Source organism: Oncorhynchus kisutch, unplaced genomic scaffold (genome assembly GCF_002021735.2).
Source record: "Oncorhynchus kisutch isolate 150728-3 unplaced genomic scaffold, Okis_V2 scaffold3820, whole genome shotgun sequence".
NCBI classification, from domain to species: domain Eukaryota; kingdom Metazoa; phylum Chordata; class Actinopteri; order Salmoniformes; family Salmonidae; genus Oncorhynchus; species Oncorhynchus kisutch.
Window position 1 is genome coordinate 4045 of NW_022265765.1, and position 18399 is coordinate 22443.

Below are 18399 nucleotides of genomic sequence, written 5' to 3' on the forward strand. Positions count from 1 at the left end.
TGAAGGTGGGTGAGAGAGGAGTTGTGAGCAGTTGAATCAGTGAAGGTGGGTGAGAGAGGAGTTGGGGGCAGTTGAATCAGTGAAGGTGGGTGAGAAAGGAGTTGGGGGCAGTTGAATCAGTGAAGGTGGGTGAGAAAGGAGTTGGGGGCAGTTGAATCAGTGAAGGTGGGTGAGAAAGGAGTTGGGGGGCAGTTGAATCAGTGAAGGTGGGTGAGAGAGGAGTTGTGAGCAGTTGAATCAGTGAAGGTGGGTGAGAGAGGAGTTGGGGGCAGTTGAATCAGTGAAAGTGGGTGAGAAAGGAGTTGGGGGCAGTTGAATCAGTGAAGGTGGGTGAGAGAGGAGTTGGAGGCAGTTGAATAAGTGAAGGCAACGCTAATGTCGCGGCTGTTGAAGGATGAGGACCAAGGTGCAGCGTGCTGAGCGTACATTTAACTATGTAGTGGAATGAGGTAGTGGGTTTTAATGAGTGGTGGTGTCCTCCCAGGCCGTTGGCATGGTGCAGGAACAGATAGGATCAAGGTAGTGGAATTGGGTAGTGGGGTTTTAAGGAGTGTAGGTGATGTTGTCTAGGGCGCTATTTTAATTTATCAGAGGAACAGGAATAATGAAGAGAATTTAATGTAGGTAGGCTGTGACTGGCCTCCCACTCCAGTACAGTAGGTGGCGGTGTACGCACCTAAACGTTGGATGCGATCCAGAATAAGAAGAAGACGAATCAGCTCTTTTTACTGTGTCACTTTTTCGACATGGCAGCTACCAGCTCGGAAGACTCCGTCATAAGTCTGAAAGGTGTGATTTTAGACATGTGCGGCGTGTTATATGATGCTGGAGAAGACGGCGGCACACCAATTCCAGGCTCCGTAGAAGCGGTTAAAAGGTGAGGAGGTTAGATAAGCTACTAGGTAGACGTAGAGCTATGCCCAATGGCATTCAGAGGACGGATACTTTTTCGGGACAGTGGGTCCGGTGGAAACATATTATTAGCGAGACTCCTTCAGATAGAAATGTTGCGTGTTCTAAATATGCAAATAATAATAATTTATTACTGGGGCAAATCTATTACCGATCGGCAGCCAGCAGCGAAGCGGCCGTGTGGTTGTTCTGGTTTGAGATTGAACTCATCAGTTCCTAGTCAACTCTCGTGTTTTCACTCCTTTTCGGTATGGTCGACACCTGTTGGAAAGCTTGCATTCATAGTCTTTAGACGTGTGGCGTTTTTATATGACTGTCTCCATAGGTAGAAGCAGTGAGAAAATTGAGGTTTATACATCAGCAACGATGGTACTACAACGATTAGCCATCAGAATCGTTCATATTGTAATGTAGTAGCAGAACACACATGGTATACTGCAGAAACAGGAAGCTCTATTACATCTCTACAACAGCTATATGACACAACACATGACATACTGCAGAAACAGGAAGCTCTATTACATCTCTACAACAGCTATATGACACAACACATGACATACTGCAGAAACAGGAAGCTCTATTACATCTCTACAACAGCTATATGACACAACACATGACATACTGCAGAAACAGGAAGCTCTATTACATCTCTACAACAGCTATATGACACAACACATGACATACTGCAGAAACAAGAAGCTCTATCTAAATGTAATGTGTAAACGTGCAGATCAGTTGAATGTCCTTTCGGGACGAGACATGCAGAGGTTCATTGTATCCTAATGATTGGATTTGTTTCTATTTCTCTTCTGGGTTTTTTGGGGGGTTCAGAATAAAGTAGAAAATGTGGTTTCACTGTATCTGTTCTGCAGTCTAACCAAGGTTATAATATCAAACTCCTATTAGTAAAGGATCTGTTCTGTAGTCTAACCAAGGTTATAATGTTAACCTCCTATTAGAACAGAAAACTCACCTAGACTTACTACCAGCAGGTGCGTTGAGAAATAGTATCCGTGATTGAAAACAGAAGAACTACAACCCAATGGTAATCAAACCTCATCCCCTGGATAACTTTATATAAGGAAGTGTTTGGTGAATGAGAATTAGTGAGTGGTGATTGAGAATTAGTGAGTGGTGATTGAGAATTAGTGAGTGGTGAATGAGAATTAGTGAGTGGTGAATGAGAATTAGTGAGTGGTGATTGAGAATTAGTGAGTGGTGAATGAGAATTAGTGAGTGGTGATTGAGAATTAGTGAGTGGTGAATGAGAATTAGTGAGTGGTGATTGAGAATTAGTGAGTGGTGAATGAGAATTAGTGAGTGGTGATTGAGAATTAGTGAGTGGTGAATGAGAATTAGTGAGTGGTGATTGAGAATTAGTGAGTGGTGAATGAGAATTAGTGAGTGGTGATTGAGAATTAGTGAGTGGTGATTGAGAATTAGTGAGTGGTGATTGAGAATTAGTGTTTGGTGAATGAGAATTAGTGAGTGGTGAATGAGAATTAGTGAGTGGTGAATGAGAATTAGTGAGTGGTGAATGAGAATTAGTGAGTGGTGAATGAGAATTGGTGAATGAGAATTAGTGAGTGGTGAATGAGAATTAGTGAGTGGTGAATGAGAATTAGTGTTTGGTGAATGAGAATTAGTGAGTGGTGAATGAGAATTAGTGAGTGGTGAATGAGAATTAGTCAGTGGTGAATGAGAATTAGTGAGTGGTGAATGAGAATTAGTGAGTGTTGAATGAGGTGATCAAAATGTCTTGATTAAATCCCATAACGCAAAAAAACAACATTTTAAAATAATGAATGTACACTCGACTTGTCTTTTCATACTATCACTGAGGGACATTTCATACAATCACTGAGGGACATTTCATACTATCACTGAGGGACATTTCATACTATCACTGAGGGACATTTCATACTATCACTGAGGGACATTTCATACTATCACTGAGGGACATTTCATACTATCACTGAGGGACATTTCCCGACTACACTGATGGACATTTCCCGACTACACTGAGGGACATTTCCCGACTACGTTGAGGAACACTGCCTGACTACATTGAGGGACATTTCCTGACTACATTGAGGGACATTTCATACTATCACTGAGGGACACTTCATACTATCACTGAGGGACATTTCATACTATCACTGAGGGACATTTCATACTATCACTGAGGGACATTTCATACTATCACTGAGGGACATTTCATACTATCACTGAGGGACATTTCATACTATCACTGAGGGACATTTCCCGACTACATTGAGGGACATTTCATACTATCACTGAGGGACATTTCCCGACTATCACTGGGGGACATTTCCTGACTACACTGAGGGACATTTCATACTATCACTGAGGGACATTTCCCGACTATCACTGGGGGACATTTCCTGACTACACTGAGGGACATTTCATACTATCACTGAGGGACATTTCATACTATCACTGAGGGACATTTCCCGACTACACTGAGGGACATTTCCCGACTATCACTGAGGGACATTTCCCGACTACACTGATGGACATTTCCCGACTACACTGAGGGACATTTCCCGACTACGTTGAGGAACACTGCCTGACTACATTGAGGGACATTTCCTGACTACATTGAGGGACATTTCCTGACTACATTGAGGAACACTTCCTGACTACATTGAGGGACATTCCCTGACTACATTGAGGGACATTTCCTGACTACATTGAGGGACATTTCCTGACTACATTGAGGGACATTTCCTGACTACATTGAGGAACACTTCCTGACTACATTGAGGGACACTTCCTGACTACATTGAGGAACACTTCCTGACTACATTGAGGGACATTCCCTGACTACATTGAGGGACATTTCCTGACTACATTGAGGGACATTTCCTGACTACATTGAGGGACATTTCCTGACTACATTGAGGAACACTTCCTGACTACATTGAGGGACACTTCCTGACTACATTGAGGGACACTTCCTGACTACATTGAGGGACACTTCCTGACTACATTGAGGGACACTTCCTGACTACATTGAGGGACATTTCCTGACTACATTGAGGGACATTTCCTGACTACATTGAGGAACATTTCCTGATTATGACTTGAGATTTGCGGTCGTCTCACCTAGCTAATTTATGATGAATACACTTTACTGTAAATCGCTCTGGATAACAACATCTGCCCAAATGACTCGAATGTTTAAATGCAAAAAATGGATTATGTCCCAAAAAAGCTTCCTCCGTACAGGTTAAAGGCCTCGGACCTGCAGGTGCGCTTCTGTACCAACGAGACCCAGGCCACACGGGAGGTGTTTGTAGCCAAGCTGCAGAGGATGGGGTTTGATATCTGTGTGTCTGAGGTGTTCTCTCCAGCCCCGGCTGCCGTGGCTGTCCTGAAGGAGAGGGGGCTACGACCCCACCTGCTGGTCTACGACGGTATTGATTGATGTTAATTATATATATTTTTAAATGTAACTTTTTATTTATTTAACGAGGCAAGACAGTTTTAAGAACTAATTCTTATTTACAATGACGGGACAAAACCAGTCCCTTTTCCCCGGGATAAATCACTGAGAGATCCTAAAGAAGTTGCTGAACTGATATGGTAATGCTCAATGTCTGTGTTTTTATGTCTGTTCTCCTTTTAATGTAAACCAGAGCACCCAAAACAATTTTCCATTCTGTGTTACTTAATGGACAATAGTTTTTTTTTTTTTTTAAATGTGTCTATTTCTATACAAAGTGATCATGTATACCGTGCTTGTTTGGTTCGTTGCAGGTGTTGTCCCTGAGTTTGACAGTGTTGAAAAGGCCAACCCAAACTGTGTTGTCATAGGAGACGCAGCAGAGAAGTTCTCCTACCAGAACCTCAACGATGCCTTCAGAGTTCTCATAGGGCTGGAGAACCCAGTACTGTTCTCTCTGGGCAGAGGGTAGGTGTGATGTCTCTCTCTCTGTCTCTGTCTCTGTCTCTGTCTCTGTCTCTGTCTCTGTCTCTGTCTCTGTCTCTCTCTCTCTCTCTCTCTCTCTCTCTCTCTCTCTCTCTCTCTCTCTCTCTCTCTCTCTCTCTCTCTCTCTCTCTCTCTCTCTCTCTCTCTCTCTCTCTCTCTCTCTCTCTCTCTCTCTCTCTCTCTCTCTCTCTCTCTCTCTCTCTCGGATAATAATGTTATTATCGTGTAGTAACAACCCAGTAATAAAGGCCTGATTTATTCAGAAGGATATTCCTTCAGCTCTACTTTAACCCTGAGGTCCACTGTGTGATCTTTATAAAATCAAATCAAATCAAATTTTATTTGTCACATACACATGGTTAGCAGATGTTAATGCGAGTGTAGCGAAATGCTTGTGCTTCTAGTTCCGACAATGCAGTAATAACGAACAAGTAATCTAACTAACAATTCCAAAAAAACTACTGTCTTATACACAGTGTAAGGGGATAAAGAATATGTACATAAGGATATATGAATGAGTGATGGTACAGAGCAGCATAGGCAAGATACAGTAGATGGTATCGAGTACAGTATATATATATGAGATGAGTATGTAAACCAAGTGGCGTAGTTAAAGTGGCTAGTGATACATGTATTACATAAGGATGCAGTCGATGATATAGAGTACAGTATCTACGTATGCATATGAGATGAATAATGTAGGGTAAGTAACATTATATAAGGTAGCATTGTTTAAAGTGGCTAGTGATATATTTACATCATTTCCCATCAATTCCCATGATTAAAGTGGCTGGAGTAGAGTCAGTGTCATTGACAGTGTGTTGGCAGTCTGATGGCCTTGAGATAGAAGCTGTTTTTCAGTCTCTCGGTCCCAGCTTTGATGCACCTGTACTGACCTCGCCTTCTGGATGACAGCGGGGTGAACAGGCAGTGGCTCGGGTGGTTGATGTCCTTGATGATCTTTATGGCCTTCCTGTAGCATCGGGTGGTGTAGGTGTCCTGGAGGGCAGGTAGTTTGCCCCCGGTGATGCGTTGTGCAGACCTCTGGAGAGCCTTACGGTTGAGGGCGGTGCAGTTGCCATACCAGGCGGTGATACAGCCCGCCAGGATGCTCTCGATTGTGCATCTGTAGAAGTTTGTGATTGCTTTTGGTGACAAGCCAAATTTCTTCAGCCTCCTGAGGTTGAAGAGGCGCTGCTGCGCCTTCCTCACGATGCTGTCTGTGTGAGTGGACCAATTCAGTTTGTCTGTGATGTGTATGCCGAGGAACTTAAAACTTGCTACCCTCTCCACTACTGTTCCATCGATGTGGATAGGGGGGTGTTCCCTCTGCTGTTTCCTGAAGTCCACAATCATCTCCTTAGTTTTGTTGACGTTGAGTGTGAGGTTATTTTCCTGACACCACACTCCGAGGGCCCTCACCTCCTCCCTGTAGGCCGTCTCGTCGTTATTGGTAATCAAGCCTACCACTGTTGTGTCGTCCGCAAACTTGATGATTGAGTTGGAGGCGTGCATGGCCACGTAGTCATGAGTGAACAGGGAGTACAGGAGAGGGCTCAGAACGCACCCTTGTGGGGCCCCAGTGTTGAGGATCAGCGGGGAGGAGATGTTGTTGCCTACCCTCACCACCTGGGGGCGGCCCGTCAGGAAGTCCAGTACCCAGTTGCACAGGGCGGGGTCGAGACCCAGGGTCTCGAGCTTGATGACGAGCTTGGAGGGTACTATGGTGTTGAATGCCGAGCTGTAGTCGATGAACAGCATTCTCACATAGGTATTCCTCTTGTCCAGATGGGTTAGGGTAGTGTGCAGTGTGGTTGAGATTGCATCGTCTGTGGACCTATTTGGGCGGTAAGCAAATTGGAGTGGGTCAAGGGTGTCTGGTAGGGTGTAGGTGATATGGTCCTTGACTAGTCTCTCAAAGCACTTCATGATGACGGATGTGAGTGCTACGGGGCGGTAGTCGTTTAGCTCAGTTACCTTAGCTTTCTTGGGAACAGGAACAATGGTGGCCCTCTTGAAGCATGTGGGAACAGCAGACTGGTATAGGGATTGATTGAATATGTCCGTAAACACACCGGCCAGCTCGTCTGCGCATGCTCTGAGGGCGCGGCTGGGGATGCCGTCTGGGCCTGCAGCCTTGCGAGGGTTAACACGTCTAAATGTCTTACTCACTTCGGCTGCAGTGAAGGAGAGACCGCATGTTTTCGTTGCAGGCCGTGTCGGTGGCACTGTATTGTCCTCAAAGCGGGCAAAAAAGTTATTTAGTCTGCCTGGGAGCAAGACATCCTGGTCCGTGACTGGGCTGGGTTTCTTCCTGTAGTCCGTGATTGACTGTAGACCCTGCCACATGCCTCTTGTGTCTGAGCCGTTGAATTGAGATTCTACTTTGTCTCTGTACTGGCGCTTAGCTTGTTTGATAGCCTTGCGGAGGGAATAGCTGCACTGTTTGTATTCAGTCATGTCACCAGACACTTTGCCCTGATTAAAAGCAGTGGTTCGTGCCTTCAGTTCCACACGAATGCTGCCATCAATCCACGGTTTCTGGTTAGGGAATGTTTTAATCGTTGCTATGGGAACGACATCTTCAACGCACGTTCTAATGAACTCGCACACCGAATCAGCGTATTCGTCAATGTTGTTATCTGACGCAATACGAAACATCTCCCAGTCCACGTGATGGAAGCAGTCTTGGAGTGTGGAGTCAGCTTGGTCGGACCAGCGTTGGACAGACCTCAGCGTGGGAGCTTCTTGTTTTAGTTTCTGTCTGTAGGCAGGGATCAACAAAATGGAGTCGTGGTCAGCTTTTCCGAAAGGGGGGCGGGGCAGGGCCTTATATGCGTTATAGGAAGTTACCTACAGCTCTACTTTAACCCCGAGGTCCACTGTGTGATCTTTATAGGAAGTTACCTACAGCTCTACTTTATCCCCGAGGTCCACTGTGTGATCTTTATAGGAAGTTACCTACAGCTCTACTTTAACCCCGAGGTCCACTGTGTGATCTTTATAGGAAGTGACCTCTACTTTAACCCTGAGGTCCACTGTGTGATCTTTATAGGAAGTGACCTCTACTTTAACCCCGAGGTCCACTGTGTGATCTTTATAGGAAGTGACCTCTACTTTAACCCTGAGGTCCACTGTGTGATCTTTATAGGAAGTGACCTACAGCTCTACTTTAACCCTGAGGTCCACTGTGTGATCTTTATAGGAAGTGACCTCTACTTTAACCCTGAGGTCCACTGTGTGATCTTTATAGGAAGTGACCTCTACTTTAACCCTGAGGTCCACTGTGTGATCTTTATAGGAAGTGACCTACAGCTCTACTTTAACCCTGAGGTCCACTGTGTGATCTTTACAGGAAGTTACCTACAGCTCTACTTTAACCCTGAGGTCCACTGTGTGATCTTTATGGGAAGTGACCTCTACTTTAACCCCGAGGTCCACTGTGTGATCTTTATAGGAAGTGACCTACAGCTCTACTTTAACCCTGAGGTCCACTGTGTGATCTTTATAGGAAGTGACCTCTACTTTAACCCTGAGGTCCACTGTGTGATCTTTATAGGAAGTGACCTCTACTTTAACCCTGAGGTCCACTGTGTGATCTTTACAGGAAGTGACCTCTACTTTAACCCTGAGGTCCACTGTGTGATCTTTATAGGAAGTGACCTCTACTTTAACCCTGAGGTCCACTGTGTGATCTTTATAGGAAGTGACCTCTACTTTAACCCTGAGGTCTACTGTGTGATCTTTATAGGAGGTTACCTCTACTTTAACCCTGAGGTCCACTGTGTGATCTTTATAGGAAGTGACCTCTACTTTAACCCTGAGGTCCACTGTGTGATCTTTACAGGAAGTACTACAAAGAGGATGAAGGCCTGAACCTGGATGTTGGGGTTTACATGAAGGCATTGGAGGTGGGTGATATTACACTACATACACAGTAGGTGTAGTAGCATTTTACAATTATTAACATTCAAAACAAAAATGAAAAGATATTAGAAAACAATATGACAAAGTGACAGTAACAGATGAGCGTATAAATATTTATATATATAAAATAAAAAAAGTAGAACTCACTTTTAAAAACATTTTATTTTTTAAAGTCAAAGCACGTTGATATCTCCCCCAGACCTTTGTGGGAACTTCATCATCTCTGTTTGTCAACGGTCATTGTGTTTCTCTCCATCAGTATGCCTGTGATGTAGAAGCTGAGGTCATCGGGAAGCCAGACCCCATGTTCTTTCAGAAAGTTCTAGATGACATGGGGATTCAGTCACACCAGGTAGATTTTACAACAAAAAAATGTCCAGCACCTACATTCATTTAATAAGGATTCTGAGCCATCCTCCTGCTCTCTTTCTGTCTCTCTATCTCCTTTCTCTCTCTCTCCTTTCTCTCTCTCTCTCCTTTCTCTCTCTCTCTCCTTTCTCTCTCTCTCTCCTTTCTCTCCTTTCTCTCTGTCTGTCAGACTCTGATGATTGGTGACGATCTGGTGAATGATGTGGGCGGGGCCCAACACTGTGGAATGAAGGGTGTCCAAGTGAGGACAGGAAAATACAGGTAGGTGTTTGTTTATGTATGTTGACGTCCGTTTGTTTGGCTTCACATCGTTGAAATGAATGCAGGCAGAAACCAACTGTCCCATCAACGACCACAAGGGGGCGGTCTAACACAACACCTCAATCTAAGGACTAAAAATACTATTTTCGATGGAGAGTCCCGATTTGAGAACTTCTTGGTCCAAGGCTTATTACTCTGTGTCTGTGAAACGGACCATTTAGAGTTGAGTTTATTTCATTAAGAATATGCAGAAAATATCTTCATGTTATCCAAATGTTAAATGCGACAATTTTTTAATTTTTAAAATTTATTTTGTACCTTTTATTTAACCAGGCAAGTCAGTTAAGAACAAATTCTTATTTTCAATGACGGCCTAGGAACAGTGGGTTAACTGCCTGTTCAATGACAGATTTATTTGTACCTTGTCAGCTCGGGGGTTTGAACTTGCAACCTTCCGGTTACTTTTATTTCACCTTTATTTAACCAGGTAGGCCAGTTGAGAACACCTTTATTTAACCAGGTAGGCTAGTTGAGAACACCTTTATTTAACCAGGTAGGCTAGTTGAGAACACCTTTATTTAACCAGGTAGGCTAGTTGAGAACACCTTTATTTAACCAGGTAGGCTAGTTGAGAACACCTTTATTTAACCAGGTAGGCTAGTTGAGAACACCTTTATTTAACCAGGTAGGCTAGTTGAGAACACCTTTATTTAACCAGGTAGGCTAGTTGAGAACACCTTTATTTAACCAGGTAGGCTAGTTGAGAACAAGTTCTCATTTACAACTGCGACCTGGCCAAGATAAAGCATAGCAGTGTGAGCAGACAACAAAGAGTTACACATGGAGTAAACAATAAACAAGTCAATAACACAGTAGAAAAAAAGAGAGTCTATATACATTGTGTGCAAAAGGCATGAGGAGGTAGGCGAATAATTACAATTTTGCAGATTAACACTGGAGTGATGAATGATCAGATGGTCATGTACAGGTAGAGATATTGGTGTGCAAAAGAGCAGAAAAGTAAATAAATATAAACAGTATGGGGATGAGGTAGGTGAAAAGGGTGGGCTATTTACCAATAGACTATGTACAGCTGCAGCGATCGGTTAGCTGCTCAGATAGCTGATGTTTGAAGTTGGTGAGGGAGATAAAAGTCTCCAACTTCAGCGATTTTTGCAATTCGTTCCAGTCACAGGCAGCAGAGAACTGGAGCAAAAGGCGGCCAAATGAGGTGTTGGCTTTAGGGATGATCAGTGAGATACACCTGCTGGAGCGCGTGCTACGGGTGGGTGTTGCCATCGTGACCAGTGAACTGAGATAAGGGGGAGCTTTACCTAGCATGGACTTGTAGATGACCTGGAGCCAGTGGGTCTGGCGACGAATATGTAGCGAGGACCAGCCGACTAGAGCATACAAGTCGCAGTGGTGGGTGGTATAAGGTGCTTTAGTAACAAAACGGATGGCACTGTGATAAACTGCATCCAGTTTGCTGAGTAGAGTGTTGGAAGCCATTTTGTAGATGACATCGCCGAAGGATAGTCAGTTTTACTAGGGTAAGCTTGGCGGCGTGAGTGAAGGAGGCTTTGTTGCGGAATAGAAAGCCGACTCTTGATTTGATTTTCGATTGGAGATGTTTGATATGAGTCTGGAAGGAGAGTTTACAGTCTAGCCAGACACCTAGGTACTTATAGTTGTCCACGTATTCTAGGTCGGAACCATCCAGGGTGGTGATGCTAGTCGGGCGTGCGGGTGCAGGCAGCGACCGGTTGAAAAGCATGCATTTGGTTTTACTAGCGTTTAAGAGCAGTTGGAGGCCACGGAAGGAGTGTTGTATGGCATTGAAGCTTGTTTGGAGGTTAGATAGCACAGTGTCCAAAGACGGGCCGAAAGTATATAGAATGGTGTCGTCTGCGTAGAGGTGGATCAGTATTAGTCTGTAGTCTGAATAATGAAGACATCAAAACTATGAAATAACATTCTTGTTTCTGCCATTTTGAGCCTGTAACCGAACCCATAAATGCTGATGCTCCAGATACTCAACTAGTCTAAAGAAGGCCAGTTTTATTGCTTCTTTAATCAGAACAACAGTTTTCAGCTGTGCTAACATAATTGCAACAGGGTTTTCTAATGATCAATTAGCCTTTTAAAATGATAAACTTTGCTTAGCTAACACAACGTGTCATTGGGAACACAGGAGTGATGGTTGCTGATAATGGGCCTCTACGTCTATGTAGATATTCCATTAAAAATCAACCGTTTCCAGCTACAATAGTCATTTACAACATTAACAATGTCTACACTGTATTTATGATCAATTTGATGTTATTTTAATGGACAAAATTGCTTTTCTTTCAAAAACAAGGACATTTCTAAGTGACCTCAAACTTTTGAACGGTGGTGTACACACACACACACACACACACACACACACACACACACAGTGACAAATTGGCACTGATCTGAGCCAAAGGGGGCCGTGTGTGTGTGTGTGTCATGTAACTGATGTGCAGATGGCTGTTCAGTCTCACACAAACACTATCTGCTACTTTCACATTGTGAGTGCGAGACGTGAGATTTAGCCTCGTTTTAGCCTTGCATGACCCCGTAAACTCTGTGGAGAGCAGGGAACCGCCATAAACCACAGCGAGATGTGGGAATACACAGCTGGCTGTCTCCAAGGTTACGGTCCAAATGGAACCCTGTTACCTTTCGTAGTTCAAAAGTAGTAGTGCACTATGTAGGGGATAGGGTGTCATTTGGGACTAGACCAAGTCAACCAGGCGCTGCTCTGTCAATGCTCTGTCTCAGGCCTCCTGTGTAGTTCCCACCAGGCCTTCCAATATGGCTGCTATAACATCCTAAATCTGTTACCCAGACCTTCCAATATGGCTGCTATAACCTCCTAAATCTGTTAACCAGACCTTCCAATATGGCTGCTATAACATCCTAAATCTGTTAACCAGACCTTCCAATATGGCTGCTATAACATCCTAAATCTGTTAACCAGACCTTCCAATATGGCTGCTATAACATCCTAAATCTGTTAACCAGACCTTCCAATATGGCTGCTATAACATCCTAAATCTGTTAACCAGACCTTCCAATATGGCTGCTATAACATCCTAAATCTGTTAACCAGACCTTCCAATATGGCTGCTATAACATCCTAAATCTGTTAACCAGACCTTCCAATATGGCTGCATCCTAAATCTGTTAACCAGTGTAAACCCACACACAAACCCCCCTTAACAGATACACGGCTCATAGTAGAGATGGAGGTTCTTGCAACCAATTCTTCATTTGACGTGTGTGTGTGTGTGTGTTCAGCTCAGTGTGGCTCTAGGCTTTGGGCCCGTCATCTAGACGGTAAAGTTTCCGTGGAACCATCCCCTCTAGGTAAATCTCCCGAACTTCAGGCTACAAATAGTTCTGCAATTTCATATGGGCCTGAAGAACACACACACACACAAATCACAATCTATTACAGACACATACACACACACAAACTCACCACATACCACGCACAGTACTGTTACAGATTGAGAAACCCTTTGTTACTCTGAGATAAATATCTATTGACCTGACAAATAAGGCATTTTATAGAAAGGCTTCAATAATATATGGTTCAGTCTTAACCCAGTGGCTGCAGGTAGTCTAGTGGTTAGAGTGGAGTGGCGGTAGGTAGCCTAGTGGTTAGAGTGTAGAGGCGGTAGGTAGCCTAGTGGTTAGAGTGGAGTGGCGGTAGGTAGCCTAGTGGTTAGAGTGTAGAGGCGGTAGGTAGCCTAGTGGTTAGAGTGGAGTGGCTGTAGGTAGCCTAGTGGTTAGAGTGGAGTGGCGGCAGGTAGACTAGTGGTTATAGTGGAGTGGCGGCAGGTAGCCTAGTGGTTAGAGTGGAGGGGCTGTAGGTAGCCTAGTGGTTAGAGTGGAGGGACGGCAGGTAGCCTAGTGGTTAGAGTGTAGAGGAGGCAGGTAGCCTAGTGGTTAGAGTGGAGAGGTGGCAGGTAGCCTAGTGGTTAGAGTGGAGGGACGGCAGGTAGCCTAGTGGTTAGAGTGGAGGGGCGGCAGGTAGCCTAGTGGTTAGAGTGGAGTGGCTGTAGGTAGCCTAGTGGTTAGAGTGGAGAGGCGGCAGGTAGCCTAGTGGTTAGAGTGGAGTGGCGGCAGGTAGCCTAGTGGTTAGAGTGGAGTGGCTGCAGGTAGCCTAGTGGTTAGAGTGGAGGGGCTGTAGGTAGCCTAGTGGTTAGAGTGTAGAGGCGGCAGGTAGCCTAGTGGTTAGAGTGGAGTGGCGGTAGGTAGCCTAGTGGTTAGAGTGGAGGGGCTGTAGGTAGCCTAGTGGTTAGAGTGGAGTGGAGGTAGGTAGCCTAGTGGTTAGAGTGTAGAGGGGGCAGGTAGCCTAGTGGTTAGAGTGGAGTGGCGGCAGGTAGCCTAGTGGTTAGAGTGGAGGGGCGGCAGGTAGCCTAGTGGTTAGAGTGGAGGGGCGGCAGGTAGCCTAGTGGTTAGAGTGGAGTGGCTGCAGGTAGCCTAGTGGTTAGAGTGGAGTGGCGGTAGGTAGCCTAGTGGTTAGAGTGGAGGGGCGGTAGGTAGCCTAGTGGTTAGAGTGGAGAGGCGGTAGGTAGCCTAGTGGTTAGAGTGGAGGGGCGGCAGGTAGCCTAGTGGTTAGAGTGGAGTGGCTGCAGGTAGCCTAGTGGTTAGAGTGGAGTGGCGGTAGGTAGCCTAGTGGTTAGAGTGGAGGGGCGGTAGGTAGCCTAGTGGTTAGAGTGGAGAGGCGGTAGGTAGCCTAGTGGTTAGAGTGTAGGGGCTGTAGGTAGCCTAGTGGTTAGAGTGGAGGGGCGGTAGGTAGCCTAGTGGTTAGAGTGGAGTGGCGGCAGGTAGCCTAGTGGTTAGAGTGTAGAGGCGGCAGGTAGCCTAGTGGTTAGAGTGGAGTGGCGGTAGGTAGCCTAGTGGTTAGAGTGGAGGGGCGGCAGGTAGCCTAGTGGTTAGAGTGTAGAGGGGGTAGGTAGCCTAGTGGTTAGAGTGGAGGGGCGGTAGGTAGCCTAGTGGTTAGAGTGGAGGGGCGGTAGGTAGCCTAGTGGTTAGAGTGGAGGGGCTGTAAGTAGCCTAGTGGTTAGAGTGGAGGGGCTGTAGGTAGCCTAGTGGTTAGAGTGTAGGGGCTGCAGGTAGCCTAGTGGTTAGAGTGGAGGGGCTGTAAGTAGCCTAGTGGTTAGAGTGGAGGGGCTGTAGGTAGCCTAGTGGTTAGAGTGGAGGGGCTGTAGGTAGCCTAGTGGTTAGAGTGGAGGGGCTGTAAGTAGCCTAGTGGTTAGAGTGGAGGGGCTGTAGGTAGCCTAGTGGTTAGAGTGGAGTGGTGGTAGGTAGCCTAGTGGTTAGAGTGGAGAGGTGGCAGGTAGCCTAGTGGTTAGAGTGGAGGGGCTGCAGGTAGCCTAGTGGTTAGAGTGGAGGGGCGGCAGGTAGCCTAGTGGTTAGAGTGGAGGGGCGGCAGGTAGCCTAGTGGTTAGAGTGGAGGGGCGGCAGGTAGCCTAGTGGTTAGAGTGGAGGGGCTGTAGGTAGCCTAGTGGTTAGAGTGGAGGGGCTGTAGGTAGCCTAGTGGTTAGAGTGGAGGGGCTGTAAGTAGCCTAGTGGTTAGAGTGGAGGGGCTGCAGGTAGCCTAGTGGTTAGAGTGGAGTGGTGGTAGGTAGCCTAGTGGTTAGAGTGGAGTGGTGGCAGGTAGCCTAGTGGTTAGAGTGTAGGGGCTGTAGGTAGCCTAGTGGTTATAGGGGCTGCAGGGTAGCCTAGTGGTTAGAGTGGAGGGGCTGTAGGTAGCCTAGTGGTTAGAGTGGAGGGGCTGTAGGTAGACTAGTGGTTAGAGTGTAGAGGCTGCAGGGTAGCCTAGTGGTTAGAGTGGAGGGGCTGTAGGTAGCCTAGTGGTTAGAGTGTAGAGGAGGCAGGTAGCCTAGTGGTTAGAGTGTAGAGGTGGCAGGTAGCCTAGTGGTTAGAGTGGAGGGACGGCAGGTAGCCTAGTGGTTAGAGTGGAGGGCTGTAGGTAGCCTAGTGGTTAGAGTGGAGGGGCTGTAGGTAGCCTAGTGGTTAGAGTGTAGAGGCTGTAGGTAGCCTAGTGGTTAGAGTGTAGGGGCTGTAGGTAGCCTAGTGGTTAGAGTGTAGAGGTGGCAGGTAGCCTAGTGATTAGAGTGGAGGGGTTGTAGGTAGCCTAGTGGTTAGAGTGTAGGGGTGGTAGGTAGCCTAGTGGTTAGAGTGTAGGGGCTGTAGGTAGCCTAGTGGTTAGAGTGGAGGGGCGGCAGGTAGCCTAGTGGTTAGAGTGTAGAGGTGGCAGGTAGCCTAGTGATTAGAGTGGAGGGGTTGTAGGTAGCCTAGTGGTTAGAGTGTAGGGGTGGTAGGTAGCCTAGTGGTTAGAGTGTAGGGGCTGTAGGTAGCCTAGTGGTTAGAGTGGAGGGGCGGCAGGTAGCCTAGTGGTTAGAGTGGAGGGGCGGCAGGTAGCCTAGTGGTTAGAGTGGAGGGGCTGTAGGTAGCCTAGTGGTTAGAGTGGAGTGGAGGTAGGTAGCCTAGTGGTTAGAGTGTAGAGGGGGCAGGTAGCCTAGTGGTTAGAGTGGAGTGGCGGCAGGTAGCCTAGTGGTTAGAGTGGAGGGGCGGCAGGTAGCCTAGTGGTTAGAGTGGAGGGGCGGCAGGTAGCCTAGTGGTTAGAGTGGAGTGGCTGCAGGTAGCCTAGTGGTTAGAGTGGAGTGGCGGTAGGTAGCCTAGTGGTTAGAGTGGAGGGGCTGTAGGTAGCCTAGTGGTTAGAGTGGAGGGGCTGTAAGTAGCCTAGTGGTTAGAGTGGAGGGGCTGCAGGTAGCCTAGTGGTTAGAGTGGAGTGGTGGTAGGTAGCCTAGTGGTTAGAGTGGAGTGGTGGCAGGTAGCCTAGTGGTTAGAGTGTAGGGGCTGTAGGTAGCCTAGTGGTTATAGGGGCTGCAGGGTAGCCTAGTGGTTAGAGTGGAGGGGCTGTAGGTAGCCTAGTGGTTAGAGTGGAGGGGCTGTAGGTAGCCTAGTGGTTAGAGTGTAGAGGCTGCAGGGTAGCCTAGTGGTTAGAGTGGAGGGGCTGTAGGTAGCCTAGTGGTTAGAGTGTAGAGGAGGCAGGTAGCCTAGTGGTTAGAGTGTAGAGGTGGCAGGTAGCCTAGTGGTTAGAGTGGAGGGACGGCAGGTAGCCTAGTGGTTAGAGTGGAGGGGCTGTAGGTAGCCTAGTGGTTAGAGTGGAGGGGCTGTAGGTAGCCTAGTGGTTAGAGTGTAGAGGCTGTAGGTAGCCTAGTGGTTAGAGTGTAGGGGCTGTAGGTAGCCTAGTGGTTAGAGTGTAGAGGTGGCAGGTAGCCTAGTGATTAGAGTGGAGGGGTTGTAGGTAGCCTAGTGGTTAGAGTGTAGGGGTGGTAGGTAGCCTAGTGGTTAGAGTGTAGGGGCTGTAGGTAGCCTAGTGGTTAGAGTGGAGGGGCGGCAGGTAGCCTAGTGGTTAGAGTGTAGAGGTGGCAGGTAGCCTAGTGATTAGAGTGGAGGGGTTGTAGGTAGCCTAGTGGTTAGAGTGTAGGGGTGGTAGGTAGCCTAGTGGTTAGAGTGTAGGGGCTGTAGGTAGCCTAGTGGTTAGAGTGGAGGGGCGGCAGGTAGCCTAGTGGTTAGAGTGGAGGGGCGGCAGGTAGCCTAGTGGTTAGAGTGGAGGGGCTGTAGGTAGCCTAGTGGTTAGAGTGTAGAGGCGGTAGGTAGCCTAGTGGTTAGAGTGGAGTGGCTGTAGGTAGCCTAGTGGTTAGAGTGGAGTGGCGGCAGGTAGACTAGTGGTTATAGTGGAGTGGCGGCAGGTAGCCTAGTGGTTAGAGTGGAGGGGCTGTAGGTAGCCTAGTGGTTAGAGTGGAGGGACGGCAGGTAGCCTAGTGGTTAGAGTGTAGAGGAGGCAGGTAGCCTAGTGGTTAGAGTGGAGGGACGGCAGGTAGCCTAGTGGTTAGAGTGGAGGGGCGGCAGGTAGCCTAGTGGTTAGAGTGGAGGGGCTGCAGGTAGCCTAGTGGTTAGAGTGGAGAGGTGGCAGGTAGCCTAGTGGTTAGAGTGGAGGGACGGCAGGTAGCCTAGTGGTTAGAGTGGAGGGGCGGCAGGTAGCCTAGTGGTTAGAGTGGAGTGGCTGTAGGTAGCCTAGTGGTTAGAGTGGAGAGGCGGCAGGTAGCCTAGTGGTTAGAGTGGAGTGGCGGCAGGTAGCCTAGTGGTTAGAGTGGAGTGGCTGCAGGTAGCCTAGTGGTTAGAGTGGAGGGGCGGCAGGTAGCCTAGTGGTTAGAGTGGAGTGGCTGCAGGTAGCCTAGTGGTTAGAGTGGAGTGGCGGTAGGTAGCCTAGTGGTTAGAGTGGAGGGGCGGTAGGTAGCCTAGTGGTTAGAGTGGAGAGGCGGTAGGTAGCCTAGTGGTTAGAGTGGAGGGGCGGCAGGTAGCCTAGTGGTTAGAGTGGAGTGGCTGCAGGTAGCCTAGTGGTTAGAGTGGAGTGGCGGTAGGTAGCCTAGTGGTTAGAGTGGAGGGGCGGTAGGTAGCCTAGTGGTTAGAGTGGAGAGGCGGTAGGTAGCCTAGTGGTTAGAGTGTAGGGGCTGTAGGTAGCCTAGTGGTTAGAGTGGAGGGGCGGTAGGTAGCCTAGTGGTTAGAGTGGAGTGGCGGCAGGTAGCCTAGTGGTTAGAGTGTAGAGGCGGCAGGTAGCCTAGTGGTTAGAGTGGAGTGGCGGTAGGTAGCCTAGTGGTTAGAGTGGAGGGGCGGCAGGTAGCCTAGTGGTTAGAGTGTAGAGGGGGTAGGTAGCCTAGTGGTTAGAGTGGAGGGGCGGTAGGTAGCCTAGTGGTTAGAGTGGAGGGGCGGTAGGTAGCCTAGTGGTTAGAGTGGAGGGGCTGTAAGTAGCCTAGTGGTTAGAGTGGAGGGGCTGTAGGTAGCCTAGTGGTTAGAGTGTAGGGGCTGCAGGTAGCCTAGTGGTTAGAGTGGAGGGGCTGTAAGTAGCCTAGTGGTTAGAGTGG

General features: G+C 47.5%; 1 protein-coding gene across 1 annotated transcript in view; it reads left to right on the top strand.

Moving 5' to 3' along the window:
* Window positions 1-655: 655 nt before the first annotated feature.
* The window catches only part of LOC116371903 (phospholysine phosphohistidine inorganic pyrophosphate phosphatase), a 31825-nt gene continuing 14081 nt past the window's right edge, over window positions 656-18399 (top strand). The window contains exons 1-6 of the mRNA XM_031821044.1: window positions 656-877; window positions 4165-4352; window positions 4696-4849; window positions 8715-8778; window positions 9054-9146; window positions 9333-9424. Of these exons, the coding sequence (XP_031676904.1) occupies window positions 747-877; window positions 4165-4352; window positions 4696-4849; window positions 8715-8778; window positions 9054-9146; window positions 9333-9424 (722 nt within the window). The 5' untranslated portion in view covers window positions 656-746. The remainder of the gene's footprint in view (window positions 878-4164; window positions 4353-4695; window positions 4850-8714; window positions 8779-9053; window positions 9147-9332; window positions 9425-18399) is intronic.